The following is a 16828-nucleotide window of genomic DNA, read 5'->3' as shown; positions in this document are numbered from 1 at the left end:
TGGCATTTTTCACTTAAACAAAATTCATCCTTGATAAGCCACCACTGATTTTCTTTATGAATTTGAACCTTCAGTTTTGTCATGTCTCTCAGTTTAGAAGTACCTCACAACATGTGTTTTTTCCTATGTGGAATCACATAGCAATTAAAGTGAGGCGAAGGTTAAGTCTGCTCCTGCTTTGCTTTTTTGTTCGGGAAGTTGTAAAATGAAAACTGTTAAACTGAGAAGGGCTGTGACAATTTTCCCTTTATAACTGTAAGTTTCACTGCTTGGGTATGGCCATTGCTTATTGTAGGCTATATAGAAAATTACACGCAGTTGTTATCAGCTGTTATTCTGCTGGATTAGACAGTACAATTTCCATATTTGTGAATAAAAGAGGACGTGTAATTAATTTCTTTTTCCCACCAGTGGCAGAGAAGCTCACTCTGATAAATTAGCAGGTGGTCCTTATTTTGTGGAAAATGGCATGTCCAAAGGGAGTATTAGAAACAGTCAGAAGACACCCAGACCACCGGATTTTCTAGAACCTTTGACTTTGTCGCTGCAAAACAAGTACTATTTGCTAACTTGTTACAAAGAATGGCAAGGCAAGTTTACTAAAAATAACCTAGGACAGAAAAAAAGAGAAATATATGCCCTTATTTATCATTCCCATCTCTTTCACCCCCACAAATACATTCTAGTTACCCACAATCCTCGATTTTAGCAGACCAAAAAGGAAGAGCATTATTCTTCATCAGAAACTTTTGCATGTCTCCTCAATTCACTGTACAAGGCCCTTAGTGAGAATGGCAATTACCAGAGCTGCTTCCGGACTGCTTGTCCTTTCAGGGTTTCTACATTGAAATTGTTTGTCTTTGCTGGCATAATGAAGAACACAACAACTGTAACATCAGTCTTATGAACCTACATGGACACAAGATGGAGAGAAAAAAAAAAAATCTCACTGCAAGGTATCACAGCCAACTTTAACAGTAAGAATTAGTCACAGGAAAAGCCAATGCACTTTGGTTGTCCAGGAAGGCTTTGATCTTGTACCTCTCCCTTTAGCCATGAAGTTTTTGTCAAGTCGGAGATATAGCTGAGGATAGATACAGGTAAACAGATGTCACCGATTCCAATTTGGGCAAGAGATCTTCCTGACTTCTCATGGTTTAGAGGCCATGGCTTAGGATGTGAACATAAACTGCCAAAAATAAAAATCTTATACACGTTTTCTCACCTGACACAAACTTTGTTGGCTCAAAGGAGCGAGCAATTAGTTTACTAGCTGGGGTATGCCCAGGCATGGGGTGAAGGATTCCCTACAGCAGCAAGCAAAACTACCTTCTATAGCAATAGTGCCCCAGAGGTATGGGCAGAAAGAGGCATGATAGCAACCACTGTCTACCTGAACTGCTGGCAAAGAACCTGCCAGACATACAAAGAGCTGCAAGTAACTTCTTGCTCGTCTCTCACATCCAGCTACTGCAAAGGCAAGAAGCATTTGCTGTAAAATTTGACACTTATAGATGGTTTCACTTGCTGGTTTCTCCTGTGCACTAACAAGATTCAGAATACCAGGTCCCTGAGGGATTCCTCACGTGGAGCAGAATGAGGTTGTAGTCCTGTCAGTAACTATTTAAAGAAAAGCTAAGGGTGAACTCTGCTCAGAGCTGCAAAAATTAAATTATTTTGAATTGTCTCCTTTCTAAACTTTAGGCACACAAACATGCTATTAGCATGCCTTCTTTCAGATTGAGGTATAGGGAAATGTATAGTATAAAATAACCTATGGGAGTCATCTATCATTTTAAGGTTCTTCCCCTCCCTCTCTTCAAGGCAGGTTCAAAGTCCATTATGCTATGATCTCAGTGTGTATTAACAATCTGTCCCAACATTCATATTTTATTTCCAAAATGTTAGTAATGTTTTCAAGTAGCAGAGGAAAAGGACTCTATAAAATAAAATAATTCCATCCTATGCTATGTATTTGTTAGGTTCAGGCACACCACTGGGACTTGTTTAAGAAGCACCATCTTTCCCAGATTCACAAGTAGGACAGGTATTCCATGTTCCCAATGGAATTACCTCTTGAAATAATTATGGAGCAAGTGTTCTTTGAACAGCTAATCAAGCGCTGGCATGCACGTTGGAACAGTAATGCAATAAAGCCAGCCTCAGCTTATGGGAGATGCAAGTCCCACTACATTGTTCTAGAGAGTTTTGGAAAACTAGCCAGTTTCCTTTGATTTTTCATCAGCCTAGCTTGTCATTGATGTCATATAAATCATTAGATACAATAAGAGATTGCTGCAATCATTGCTCAAGCATAAGACCTTCCACATTATCAGCACTTATAGTTAATAGCTATGTAAATGCCATTAACAGGTAGCTGGTGTTGCACAGCATTGCCAAACAACAGAAGTCAGTTGTTTGGCAAAGTTGTGGAAGAAATACTTAAGTTGTGAGTGAATGGATTAAGTATTTCCAGAAAGTCCACAAGCTCTAATGGTGTATTAATAGAAGGTGGCAATAGAACAAATGTACTTAGGGCTTTGAACATTAATAATTTTTCAGCCCTGCTGACAATATAGTATCAAGATTTTTATCCAGATTTTCCATATCATTTAAATGATAGAGTACAAAAGGGAGAGTCTGGGACAACAGTCAATTAATCCTTGCTAGATGACTGAAAACTGATTAGCATTATTTTTTTATTTTAAATGTATCAGTCTTTGGGACACATCTGGAGACATTTTCAATGACCTCATTTGTAGGTGGTAAGTGCTCTGCTCTTTGATCGTAACAAGGTCTAGGTCTTATCTTCATTAAAGTAGTCCATAAAGGCATTTAGAAACATTGCACTCATTTTTTACCTGAGGAAACAGAAGCATGAAGGAGTGAGCGGCTTCCCCATGCTTATTCATCAGGCCACTGCCATACTGTGAATTTTGAGGCAAAATTCCCATCCAATGTGATAATAGGACTCAAAGATTTAAAAGATCATGGTCAGGTCCTAATGAATTAAGCAATTTGCTTAAAAAGATATTTTTAAATTGCATCATTAAAGGATTATTTTTATTTGCCTTCTAATATGTAAACCTTCAGGGTAAATTCTTGAATCATATTTTCAGTATTTTTCTCTAAAAACAAGGGAGGTAACCATGGATTAACTTCTTGAACTATGTAATCAATTATTTTTAAGCAGCCTGAGATTGTTATATACTCTGATGATTCAGGGAGAGAGCTTTATGAAAACTCCGAATATCCCATAATTATTTTCCTATAAACCAGAGTATGGCATGGAAATTCTTGCAGGTGACTTCTATAGTATGGTAAGTTTGAGCACAAGCTCTATGTTATCTACATTTGCAGAAGCTTTCTTACCCTCAGCAAAAGGTTTAATCTTGATAAGGCTTCTAGAAACATATCAGCTCCTTTGTTGGAATACTCGTATCTCCCAGCAATGAAAAAAAATAAGGTCTTCTCAAGACTGAAGTCAAGGTGGCTGAAACCAAGCAAACAGACAAGCACAAAGTATTTCTCAAGATATAATCAAACAAAACACACAACAGCTTTCTATTCTGGAGGAATTTATTATCCCGAGAAAATAATGAAAGTGAGGCTTTTCTGCTGTTCTTTAAATTAACGTGACCCTCTTAATCTGATAAACTGCATCTTGGGTAAATAATGAAAAAATCAAGACCTTCTGCCTGATCCCACAATCTGTTAAGCAGAGCTAGAACTGGTGTCTAAAATTCCTTTAGCTTCTGACTGAGAAATCCTAGATAGGTATTTGAATAACTTGGTAACGTTTCACCTCCTCTATGAAGTACTTGTTAGTCTTCCTGCTTTGGTTCTTGCTCTAAATAGTGTTAGACAACCATTGCTAATTTTTGAAAAATAAAAGCATACCCATAGAAATGACCTCGAATGAACTCTTGGATCCTAGCCTTGTACATGGAATGCAAATTCTGAAACTCATGCGTTGCTGAAAATTTCTTAATGTTCAAGCCATTTGAGGTGACAACATCTGGAAAAGCAGAGAAAAGGCAGAGGTAGACATCTTCAGAGTCAGAGAAATCTTTAAGGAAAGAACCAACGTATCTTTCAGTTGTCAGTATGTGAACATGTTACGTACTCTTATTACTCATGGATAGGGAACAGCACTGTCTAACACAATGGTCTCCACCAGCTTACTCCACAAAGCTATTGCATGTGGCACTCCACTGTCTATAGCATTGAAGTGGCTGTGTACCATTTTGACCTGTACTCAACATTAGCACTGACCCTGCTGAACAGTAAGGTCTCCCTCCCCATGCCCTTTTGTCCTGTCAAGACTTAAGTAATATCTGCATTTAGCCATATGTTTTTTGTGCAATGTGCCCTTTACCTCTTTATTCTTGATATCACCGTTGCCTGCTTTATCACTATAGATTGAAAGCTCTTGAAAACAGAAACTGTGCTGTACTATGCACTTGTTTACTGCATGACACAAGAGAGGTCTGTTCTGCCAAGACTTCTGAGGATTTACCAGAAAAGAGAGAATATAAGAAACCTTTTTAAAAAGACCACCTTTCAGTAATCTGTTGGATTTCTCCTAAAAATAGCCACAGAATAGTATGCTTTACTCTTTTATGGCTGCTCTCCTCAAAGATACCACAGCATCTTACAATTAAAATTTGTTCATTTCCAGTATCTTCTAAGACAGTTATAGGATATACATAGAGTTATAAGGTTAGACATCGCTTGTTCCAAACAACATTGAAATTCAGTCACTCTTCACCTTTCTGGTAGAGCACAGCAGCTATTTAAAGGCTTGCCCTAAATCTAGTTGAAGTAAATGGAAAGAATACCATTTTCTTTTCTTTGAGTTGGCTTATGAAAGCCATGTATGGAAATGAAAGGGGAGGCCAGTTCCTCAGCAGATGTATTTCATAGTAACACAACTGACTTCAGTAGACCTATACTAACTTATGATACCAGAGATTCTTCAAATACAAAGAATCTTCAAAGAAGCAAAAAGTGCTAATTATTAGAGGATGCACTGCTGCAGATTTCATACTTGCTCTCCTGGCAAGTGTCATCAGGTGTCTAGTAACCACAACCATTAACTGTAGCAATTTTAAAAGTTCTATGCATCATCCAAAGGACCTTCAGTAAGATATCATTCCCTACCACACATGGTTCATGCAAACAAAACAGCATCTCCTTTGATCACAGTGCACATGGTTAACTCCCCCCCATACATCAGGGTTACTGATGGGAGTACAGTCTCTTGCTTGCCACCGATACAGGACTTGAACATTACTTCTATTGTGGTCTTTCAGTCAAGGATGCCTGACATTCAGGGTTTCCCATCCCTTCCCCTAAAAGCAGAGGTTTGCATGTCTAGCATTAAGCATCTGACCTAATACAAAATTGTCTCTTATTTCTGGAGAGACTTAAGGAGATGTTTTTAAAACATCCATGGCTCCTTTGGTTGATTACATATCAAGACGATCTTAAAATAAAGTACAATCAGTTCTCTTTATGCTGTCCAGTATACTTGCTTGACATTTTTCGTGCAAATGCCACGGCCATTTTTAATGACTTCCTTGAAATTTACAGTCTGCTTTAGCAGTATATGTATTTACCTGCCAGGCAAGTGATCTCTGATTACTCTTCATCTTGTAAATTGTTTTGAGACTCTTTAGGTTAAACAGCAGTAGGTAAAAATGTAACCTTTAATAGTAACCATGCAAAATCTCAGTGGATCTGTCTTGAAATACCACATTTCAAACTGAAGACCAGCCTCTACCAGGAAATCTTTACTTGTTAGGTACTTGGGATTTAGTTCTCAATGACAAGAAAGGAGAGTCTTGGCGGGCCTGACAAGAAAACTTGTGTTCTTATCTTCTGCTGTCCAGCACTAGGAGCTGCTCTGAACAAAGACCTATGTGGCCTCATATGAGCGGGGGGTCAACAGAGCAGAAACACCCTCCATTTCTCTTTGTCTTTACCAACAACATATCTTCTCATTCCTCTGACCTGCTAAGAAGAGCATGGAAGAACTGGCTCATGCAGGACACAGCTTTGAGACTGCAACCTTTTCAAGCTCTTCCCAATAAATTAAGAATCCTTGACTGGGTATTTCTGGCAAATTTCCATCCACTCTCTCACATTTATTTATCAGGGAGTTTTGGACACACTCACTCATTATCAGCAGCCTGTATATAACCTACGCCCATGTTCTTTGATTCAACTGCAGCTTCATTTACCCTTTCATCAGGATCGGGGCTCAATCCATCTCTTATTTAAGCTTTTGAGATACAGGACAGACGTGGTGGCCCAAAGCATCCAGTTCACTATTTCTGCTCAACATACAATAATATTTTGAATATGTGTGAGGCAATGTACCCTTGCCCTAGGGAAGAAGTGATGAAAGACAGCTTTGTTCCCATTTTAAGTGGTTTGGGTTTTTTGTTGTTTAATGAATTAATGACATTTTTGTTTTAAAATTAGGTCAAATCAGAATGATTTGACTTCTGTATTTATAGGAAAGAAACTGGCATTGATTTAAGTAATAATAGCACACTATGATGTTTTCTGTTGATAAGTCACTAAGATTCAAGGTTGACTCACACTTTTTCAGAGTTTACTTCTATGATTTTGATCAAATATATACAGATACAAAGTCTAGATCTAGATCTTGCTTGGTAGAGTGCCATGGGACAAAGCCCTGGAGGGAAGAAAGCTGGCTAATATTCAAGGATCACCTCCTTCAAGCTCAGGAGCGATGCATCCCAACAAAGAGGAAGTCAGGCAAAAACGCCAGGAGGCCTGCATGGATGAACAAGGAGCTCCTGGACAAACTCAAGCACAAAAAGGAAGCCTACAGAGGGTGGAAGCAAGGACAGGTAGCCTGGGAGGAATACAGAGGAATTGTCCGAGCAGGCAGGGATCAGGTTAGGAAAGCTAAAGCCCTGATAGAATTAAATCTGGCCAGGGACGTCAAGGGCAACAAGAAAAGGTTCTATAGGTACATCGGGGATAAAACGAAGACGAGGGAAAATGTGGGCCCTCTCCAGAATGAAATGGGAGGCCTGGTTACCCGAGATACGGAGAAGGCAGAGGTACTCGATGACTTTTTTGCCTCGGTCTTCACCGGCAAGTGCTCGAGCCTCACCGCCCAAGCCACAGAAGGCAAAGGTGGGGACTAGGAGAATGAAGAGCCGCCCACTGTGGAAGAACATCAGGTTCGAGACCATCTAAGGCACCTGAAGGTGCACAAGTCCATGGGACCCGATGAGATCCATCCGCGGGTCCTGAAGGAACTGGTGGATGAGGTTGCTAAGCCAGTATCCATCGTATTTGAGAAGTCATGACAGTCCGGTGAAGTTCGCACTGACTGGAAAAGGGGAAGCATAACCCCCATTTTTAAAAAGGGAAAAAAGGAAGACCCGGGGAACTACAGGCCAGTCAGTCTCACCCCTGTGCCTGGGAAGATCATGGAACAGATCCTCCTGGAAGCTATGCTAAGGCCCATGGAGGACAGGGAGGGGATTCGAGACAGCCAGCATGGCTTCACCAAGAGCAAGTCCTGCCTGACCAACCTAGTGGCCTTCTGTGATGGAGTGACTACATCAGTGGACATGGGAAGGGCTACAGGTGTCGTCTCTCTGGACCTCTGTAAGGCCTTTGACACGGTCCCCCACAACATCCTTCTCTCTAAGCTGGAGAGGTATGGATTTGATGGGTGGACTGTCCGGTGGGTGAGGAATTGGTTGGATGGTCACATCGAGAGGGTAGTGGTCAACGGCTCAATGTCCAGATGGAGATTGGTGACGAGTGGCGTCCCACAGGGGTCCATATTGGGACCGGTACTGTTGAATGTCTTCATCAATGACATAGACAGTGGGATGGAGTGCACCCTCAGCAAGTTTGCAGATGACACCAAGCTGAGTGGTGCGGTCGACACGCCAGAGGGACGGGATGCCATCCAGAGGGAGCTGGACAAGCTGGAGAAGTGGGCCTGTGTGAACCTCCTGAGGTTTAAGAAGGCCAAGTGCGAGGTCCTGCACGTGGGTTGGGGCAGCCCCCAGTATCAATACAGGCTGGGGATGAAGGGATTGAGAGCAGCCCTGCCGAGAAGGACTTGGGGGTCCTGGTGGATGAAAAGCTGGACATGAGCCGGCAATGTGCGCTCGCAGCCCAGAAGGCCACTCGTATCCTGGGCTGCATCAAAAGCAGCATGGCCAGCCGGTCGAGGGAGGTGATTCTGCCCCTCTACTCTGCTCTGGTGAGACCCCACCTGGAGTACTGCGTCCAGCTCTGGAGCCCTCAGCAGAGGAAAGACACGGACCTGTTGGAGCGGGTCCAGAAGAGGGCTACGAAAATGCTCAGGGGGATGGAACACCTCTCCCATGAAGAAAGGCTGAGAGAGTTGGGGTTGTTCAGCCTAGAGAAGAGAAAGCTTCAGGGAGCCCTTATTGCAGCCTTTCAGTACTTAAAGGAGGCTTACAAAAAAGTTGGCGGCAAACTTTTTAGCAGGGCCTGTTGCGACAGGACAAGGGGGAATGGCTTTAAACTAAAGGGGGGTAGGTTTAGACTGGATAGAAGGAAGAAATTTTTTACACTGAGGGTGGTGAAACAGTGGGACAGGTTGCCCAGAGAGGTGGTGGATGCCCCATCCCTGGAAACATTCAAGGTCAGGTTGGACAGGGCTCTGAGCAACCTGGTCTAGCTGAAGATGTCCCTGCCCACGGCAGGGGGGTTGGACTAGATGACCTTTAGAGGTCCCTTCCAACCCAAACTATTCTATGATCTATGATCTTAACTGATACCTAAGTCTCTTGGAATTTTGATTCAAAGTCTTCTCTACTGCTAATGAGAAATATGTTTCATATCTGAACGAAAATATTAGAAATCCCATATCAGTTTTCAAATCATGGGAAGATAACTTGTGATCATGGACAGAATCTTGCACGGTACATCAAAGAGAACAGGTTCAACATTAGATACTCAAGCTTTTGACAAATATGGTTTGATAGATTATTGATGAAATAACAACAGCAGCAAGATCAGCGTAATGCAAGCAGTCATTCTGCCAGGTTTAGACAAGCAAAACGGCCTTCATCCTGGTGCAAAAGCTCTCTATGCAATCATGTCTACTGAATTTTAAAGGGGCTTTTCCAAGTGATGAGATTTATAATTTAATTTATAATCTAAGTTTAACGTTAATGAGAAGTAGCAAAGACTGCTCTACTTATCACATTTCCTCAGTTACTTTTACTTAGCAACTTTGTTATGAAGTTTACCTCTCAATAAATTCAAATGCAAATAAAAGTTAATTGTGTGAATTCTACATCCCCCTTTTAAAAGTTTATTTTTGAAGTGGATTGAGAAGTGTACAAATTCTTTCAGTACTCACATTTCTTTGCAGAATTCAAGCTTAATGATCTACTGAAGGATAGCTGACCTTTCTGAACAGCCAATGTCTATGTTGATTTCACAACTTCTGAGAGAACAAATAGTATGAGAATAGACTCCTACGCAGTTTATTTGTGGTCTAAGATTCAAATAAACTATTAAAGTACTTATTCCCATCAGAACATAGTTTCCACTTATAATTGTCTCCTAGGATTTGGGGTACCAATTCCTATTGAATTTCTTTCTGGCTCTGTCAACATGAAGCATGGTATGTGTCAACAATTTTTTAACCCAAACATTATTCACTTCATTTCTTCAAAGTCGCAAGAATAATCAAAAAAAGCTCAGGCCTGTGAATCTCTGCACGGAATTCTCTTCAGCTTCAACTGACATTCTATCTGTGAGCAGTCTGCAGATTTTCACTCCCAAATTAAACTGGACTCAGACTCATTTCAGTCTCCTAAAATCCCAAAATATAAACTGTGATTTTCAAGAGTAGCTGTTGTGGTGAGAAGCCTAATGCCAACATAAAACAGCTTGAAAAGTCTGATTTTCAGATGTCAAGTGCCTCTGTGGCAAGTGGTCAAGTGGTAAAAAACAAGACCTTTCAGAGATATCCGAGATTAGGTGACTGAACACTTGAATCACTTTTAAGACATGGCTGTCATGTTTAAAATAAAAAGGAAAAAATCTTCTAAGTTCATCATCCTATTGATAGTTAGTCAGGAATGAGGCAAAGGATCCAATGGACAACTTCTCTTTTATGCTGATGCATGAACCACAATGTGGCTTAAAGCATTGAAGTTAACAGGGATAATGGTCCCAAGCTGTAATTAGCACTGCAATTCACCTAAAAAAAAAATCTACAAAGAATAAGCAAACCAAAAAAACCCCAAAGTCATTTGAGCATTGCTATACTTAAAATAACCAACTAAGATGTGAACACACCTGCTAAATAGTCTCAAAATTGTTTTGCAGTTTTTGCCCCATGATGCTTACCTGCAGATGGAGTATTGTGGCTTGTCCTTACAAAGCACTGTGCTGATTTAAAAAGAACTTTAATGACACATCAAACTGGGATCATGACCTTATTCAAGCTCCATGCATGGAACACGACAAGGTTTGTTGGTAAGTTCCATATTTTATCAGACTAATACAAAGGGGAAAATCAGACAAACTGGCACATAACTATTTTTTCAAATTGTACTGGTTGGTCTAATAGAAAATATTGTATCTGTCTATGAAACTTATCATGGTTAGGTCCTAAGATCATGATGGCCACAACCACACTGCTACTCCTAGCTGTGAGAGATACAGGGAAATGAACTGTATTGATTTATGGTTTGATTTTTGCCTTCTCATCTCTTTCAATATTAAGTAAAGAAAAACAGCATTAGCACTGGAAAGCAAAACTCATCTAACATTCTGTTTTGCACATGAAACTTTTTGCTATATTTCTAAAAGAATATATTACTCATCACTAGCAAAGCAACAAACCTCACTCTGTAAAAGCTGGTGAAATGTATTACAAAGGTTCCAGCTTCTGCTTTCATCAGTTGATCTGAATATATTAACCATCATTGGAAACCCTGCTAGAGACAAAACTCCTGAAGCTGAGATGTCATAGAATCATAGAATCATAGAATCATTGAGGTTGGAAAAGACCTCTAAGATCATCGAGTCCAACCGTCAACCCAACACCACCATGCCCACTAAACCATGTCCCTAAGCGCCTCATCTACACGTCTTTTAAAAACCTCCAGGGATGGGGACTCCACCACTTCCCTGGGCAGCCTGTTCCAATGTTTCACCACTCTTTCAGTAAAGAAATTTTTCCTTACATCCAATCTAAACCTCCCCTGCCGCAACTTGAGGCCATTTCCTCTCGTCCTATCGCTTGTTACTTCGGAGAAAAGACCAACACCCACCTCACTACAACCTCCTTTCAGGTAGTTGTAGAGAGCGATGAGGTCTCCCCTCAGCCTCCTTTTCTCCAGGCTGAACAGTCCCAGTTCCCTCAGCCGCTCCTCAGAAGACTTGTTCTCCAGACCCCTCACCAGCCTCGCTGCCCTTCTCTGGACACGCTCCAGCACCTCAATGTCCTTCTTGTAGTGAGGGGCCCAAAACTGAACACAGTATTCGAGGTGCGGCCTCACCAGTGCCGAGTACAGGGGCAAATGTCCTTGCAAAGAAAGCCTAACATCCATGGAGTTAAACTAATGCTCTCCTGAAATGGTACTGAAAGCTGTTATTAAATGGTGCTGAACTTGATTTCTCTGGATTACGTATGCTACTAGAATGTGTTTCAAATGATATTATCTGCACTTTTCTTTTGAAAATTGGTTATTCTCTGTAGTGTAGCCAGACATACCTATGCATGTGTTCTTGCTCTTCATGTTTGTATACCTGTCTCTATTATTTTCATTCAGTCTGAGGAAATGTAGGTACTCAGAGGAAATATGAGAACACAATTCAGGTCTTACCAGGATTTCTTTTAAGCATATGTTCTGCTTCTATAGCTGTTATCTGTGAGACTGTGGTGAACACGTGGGCACAATGTACAGATGCCCGTTCCATACAGTACCGATGGTAAATCTGTCTCTCTCCTGCTTCCTTGTCAATGTCAAACTGTTAAATAATAAAACAAACAAAAAAGACACCTGTGTGATACGCTCATCAGACTTACTACCACCAAGAAGGTCTCTTGTGTTAAGTTTGGTTTCCCCAGGGAATAAGAATCATGCGATTATGCATCGCATGAATCATGGATAGGCAAGAGAGAAATGGAGTTGTGGTGGAGAGGTAGGACTCAGTCACAAATCCCAAGGGAACAAAGAAAATAGAAAGTGAGGTATTTTCTGATACTCAGAGATGTTCTTCCTCCAACTCCACCACTACTATTTGCTGCTCCTTTTACTTCAATTTGAACTCCACTAATTTCTAGAGGCAGATGTAAGTTAAACTGCTAGATAAGACCATCCCAAATACCAAAGTATTTCTAAATCATCTTTAAACCTTGCAGCTAGCCCTTTCTTTACTGAGCTTATGTTATCCTGATGGGAAGAAAATGCACAATACCTATTGAGCCCATGCTTAAAAGTTCGAATGTTCACTAATGATATCCACTGCAAAATCTCTACAATGTAGTCTAAAAAAGAATAATGTTAATGGGGTGTCAATGATTACAATTAAATGACAATCCTCCTAGTCTTACATGATGTTTCACTTCTGGGAACAGAGGTATTGACCTCCTAAGGTCAACAGCATGGGCACCAAATAGACTGTGTGAGTTACATGGAGAGTGACAACGACTCTCAATGAGCTCTGTCATGATCACTGTCTAATGCTAGGTGCACAGTCTGATTTTGATTGCATTTGACTCTGTAACTTCATTGACCATAATAGATTTAACCATTATTATAGGCTGGGCAGACAGCACTTTCTATAGTTAGGACTATCTGACCTTTGCCACGGCTAGCTGCTTTTAGTACTTTAGAACTTAGCTAGAAGTAAAGCTATTTAGACAGCGACTTTTCATGCTGAGTACATGCTTAAGGTTGGTATAGAACATATTTTAAGAAATTTCAGCAAATGTGAACCATTTCAGGGAACAAGATTTAAGCAAATTTTTTTTTTATTTTTACTTAGATAGGTATAGATATAGATACAGATATCTTACAACTGTTTTGCTTAGAAACTTAACTGCTTTTATCCACTGAGCACTCTAATTTTGCAGTGGTGTTACACTGCTGGTGGGAAAGTGGCTTCCACTGTTGAAAATGGCACCTTAATGTGACCAAAAAAGGAATCTTGAAAAATCTCAGCTGAAAAGTTCTAGAGAAACTAGATGCTTTCTTTTGGTATTGATGATCCTGTAAGTCAAGAGTTTCTAAGCTTGCCAAAGAGGTTTTTAGAAAAGCTAGGAAACATGCTTTACCACATAATATGCTATACATTATGATACCATTTTTTAGTTGTATCATCATATATCATATTTTCCACATTCCCCATGAGAATTTTTGTGCGTGAAATACAACCATGTCACAAAAGAAGATCTTTTCTCTAGAACGTAAATCTCATTTGTCACAGAAGTTGAATGGCAGAAAAAGCACAGGGCAGGAGGGTAGAGGAAGAGAAAAATAAAGGTGAATTAATTTGACTCCTGAAGAGTGCCACGGATCTCTAGCATGATGCTTTGCTTACCCTAAACCAAATCTCTCACATGCAGTTCTTAACTGTGTGTTCCTCCTTTTCTGGGAGACTACCTTGATATCTTTGAGTCTGATCTGTCGAAGTGTTGAGCATTCACATCTACATCTGAAATCCACTGGACTTATGTTCTGAGGTTATAAAGTACTTGGTACTGCTAACTCCAATAAAAGCTTCCCTAAAAAAACGTGGATGATGTAGCTAGCTCCCCTCATATGAGTGCGGTAAACTAATTAATGTTTCTGGAGCATTCAAATATCACTGATGAATGCTGCAAAACAGCTCTTAAGAAATTCACAGGTATGTTCTTCAGAGCAGAAATCTTAATTACACGTCATAAATAAGGTAGGAAGCTGCATATTGAACAATAACAAAACCAAAAGTCATTATGATTGTTCAACCATTCTGTGTACCAAAGATGCAAAATGGGACAGTTCTTTAGCATGCTGGGCAAACACACAAATGGGATGGGGTACCACTGCACAGTCAAAACTATGCAAGTTTTTTCAAATACATTTGACTTTGTATTTTTAAAATTGCTAGCAAACAAATAGCTGGTGAAACTTTAAAAGGTTTTTGTTCTCTTTTCCCTTTCTCACCAAGAATGGATTCTTTACAAAATGTAATTAAAAACTAAATCTGGGACATGTTCACTAACTGTAGATAAACACTCCCTCCTGCACTACTGGGAGAAAGGTTCCTAAAAGGATTGTTCAAAGCTCTATGGCTTATTTCTTGCTAGCTTTTATTTCTTTGATTGCATGAAAGCATTTAACGCATTTAACACATACACATATTGGTGTTTATTTCTTCATTGGTATTCATTTTTTCATCTTCTGGAAATGGGAAAGATTTTACTTTGCACATGCTTGCATGACTTTTGGCACGCTGTTTCAAAGGTACACAATTCCATGTCTATTAGCAATTATAAACTGAGGTCACAGAGCGCTCACATTTCATTTGCTCTCACTCTTCAGCAGTTTCTTCCACCAATCGGTAAAGCAAGATCTTGACCTTTGACCTCACTTATAGAGCGGAGCAAGAAACCTGATTGTGCTCCTCTGAGCAGGCTAGATGAGCAACTTCAGAAAATAAGCCTTAGACAAGTTGAAGGGCAGGTTAAATGGAACTTAATTGATGAGACAGTGCAGGAGACACATTTAGTCCACACAGTACTGTACAAAGACAGCTGAGCTTGCTGTGACAGTGTTAGCTCCAGAATTAGAGGCAACATGGGGCATGGCACTGTATTGAGCCAATATGCCAAAATGAAGCAGAACACCAGTGCAGCTAGTTTGCTTTTCACCCCCAAACCAATGTTTCTGCTCAGCAATCGGCTCTGCTGCCTGAATGCTTGTCCGCCCTAGCTCAGGCACCTGTGAACTATGTTCCATAGCGTTCACATTCAGCGAGGGCAAAGCAAAATATCGGTGAAGTGCGTCATGCTTACTTTTGTTTGTTTGCTGTTATCAGCAAATGGGAACACTAGCAAAGCCACAAACAAAAGCTGCATCAAGAGAAAACCAGATCTAAGTCAGATTAACTGTTTGTAGAATCATTTAGGTTGGAAAAGACCCTTAAGATTGTTGAGTCCAACCATTTCTTCCCTCAGCGACTTTTAAAGACTAATGACTTCAATATCCACTTCCCTGTAAATATTCCACTGGTTCCAATGAGGATCCCCTCCCACTCTGACTGTTAAAAACCAAGCAGATTATTATAATTTACATGATGGCAAGGATAAGAGGGTAAAATGCCTTCTTTATAAGGCCACCCTAATTTCAAAGCAAAACAGGAAGACGTTCCACAGCCGTAATGCTTTGAAGTAAAACTTGCATTTGCTGCAATGCAATTCTGAGGAAAAATTTCAGCTCGTTTCTGTCCTTTCTATGGACCCACGTGATGAGCATAACATTTCATTCATGTCTTAAGATTTAGCATGTTAGGGGGCACAGTAGGTAATCACTGAACCTCCCAGCATGACATTCTGGTTAAGACAGCTAAGATGATCTTTGAATGCAAAAAGGAGAGAATATCAAGCAGTTATGGGATACTGGCGTTATGTTTCTCTTGGAAACAGTGAACAGTCACTGAAGCAAAAAATCCAAATCAGACATTCCTACTTCAAAATGATAAAGACAAATTGCAAAGGATTTACAAAAGCACAAGAAGAATGATTTGAGAATGGAAAAGGAGGAAAGACTATACTAGCTATGTAAATACTTTTCTGAAAGACAGATAAATTATTTGTCACAGACTGCATATAATCTCTAGATACTGATATTAGACTATGCTTTCATAAAGGAAAAAAAAAAGTATGATGAAAGCCAATGGAAGTTAAACCAAGACAAATTCAAACTGGAATTAAAGTACGTAGTTTTGATAATGAATAACTTTGTGACACCTTTGCATAAATAATATAGATGCCCCTAACCACTTGAACCTCACCTCAAGAGTGGATAACGCTTTTGTAAGTAGTTTGCATCTCAAATAAAAGGTATAGGTTTAATGCATGAATTTTTAGCTGAGGATTTTAGGCAGAGAATGAAATTCTCTCTTCTGGTCTTTAAAATTGGTGGCACACTCAAGTTCACAAGGTGATACTGCAGTGGAACCAGGAACAGTCAGAGATAGGCCTGAAGTTCAAATTCCTTATCTACCAAAAGGTAGAATGGAAAGATCTTCACTTCTAGCATAATATCACTGGCTGCCATTGTCTGAATTATGTAAGTATTACTCTTTTTAAAATCCAGCTTATGTCAGATTTAACTCCCATTGATTGTTATCTTGTGCAAATAGAACTTTCATTCTGGTATAGCTCTGCCATGCCAAAAAAGAATGAAATTTACACTTCCTGGCTTAAGGCAGATTTCCATTAGCTGCTCTACTAACAAAGCCGATCAGCTTTGCATAACAGTGAGCTCAGCGTCAGCCATGAAGTGGAATGAGAGCTTGTGCTCCTACATTGTCAGCATAAAAGCTCTTGACCATTCATTTTCATTCAGATTTTTAGTACTTTTCCTTTTAGACCTCTTGGGATAGAATTCTCCACCACTTTGCAAACTAGATTCAGCTGCACTTGTATGAGCCGAATGTAAAATGTTGCTAGGTCTAAATAAAAGAGTTACACATTGGCAGGGCAACCTTATATAAGGAAAAAGGCAATGAAGAATGAGACTAAATCTTTTTTTTTCTTCTCCTTAGAGCACTTTTTCCATTATAA

At 40.0% G+C, this 16828-nt stretch overlaps 1 protein-coding gene across 3 annotated transcripts in view; it reads right to left on the bottom strand.

The window, feature by feature from the left end:
* The window catches only part of GYS2 (glycogen synthase 2), a 49991-nt gene that overhangs the window by 13535 nt on the left and 19628 nt on the right, over nucleotides 1-16828 (bottom strand). For all 3 annotated transcript variants that reach the window (XR_012994474.1, XM_076328768.1, XM_076328769.1), the window contains exons 5-8: nucleotides 11880-12024; nucleotides 3901-4018; nucleotides 3373-3493; nucleotides 803-909 (exon numbers count right to left, since the gene is read on the bottom strand). Coding sequence is in view for 2 of the 3 variants with exons in the window: in XM_076328768.1 (XP_076184883.1) it covers nucleotides 803-909; nucleotides 3373-3493; nucleotides 3901-4018; nucleotides 11880-12024 (491 nt within the window). In the remaining variant the exon portion in view is untranslated. The remainder of the gene's footprint in view (nucleotides 1-802; nucleotides 910-3372; nucleotides 3494-3900; nucleotides 4019-11879; nucleotides 12025-16828) is intronic.

This window comes from Aptenodytes patagonicus, chromosome 1 (assembly GCF_965638725.1).
Source record: "Aptenodytes patagonicus chromosome 1, bAptPat1.pri.cur, whole genome shotgun sequence".
Classification (NCBI taxonomy): Eukaryota; Metazoa; Chordata; class Aves; order Sphenisciformes; family Spheniscidae; genus Aptenodytes; species Aptenodytes patagonicus.
The sequence above is the reverse complement of the archived record's forward strand: the minus strand, read 5'-3'. Positions and strand labels throughout refer to the sequence as shown.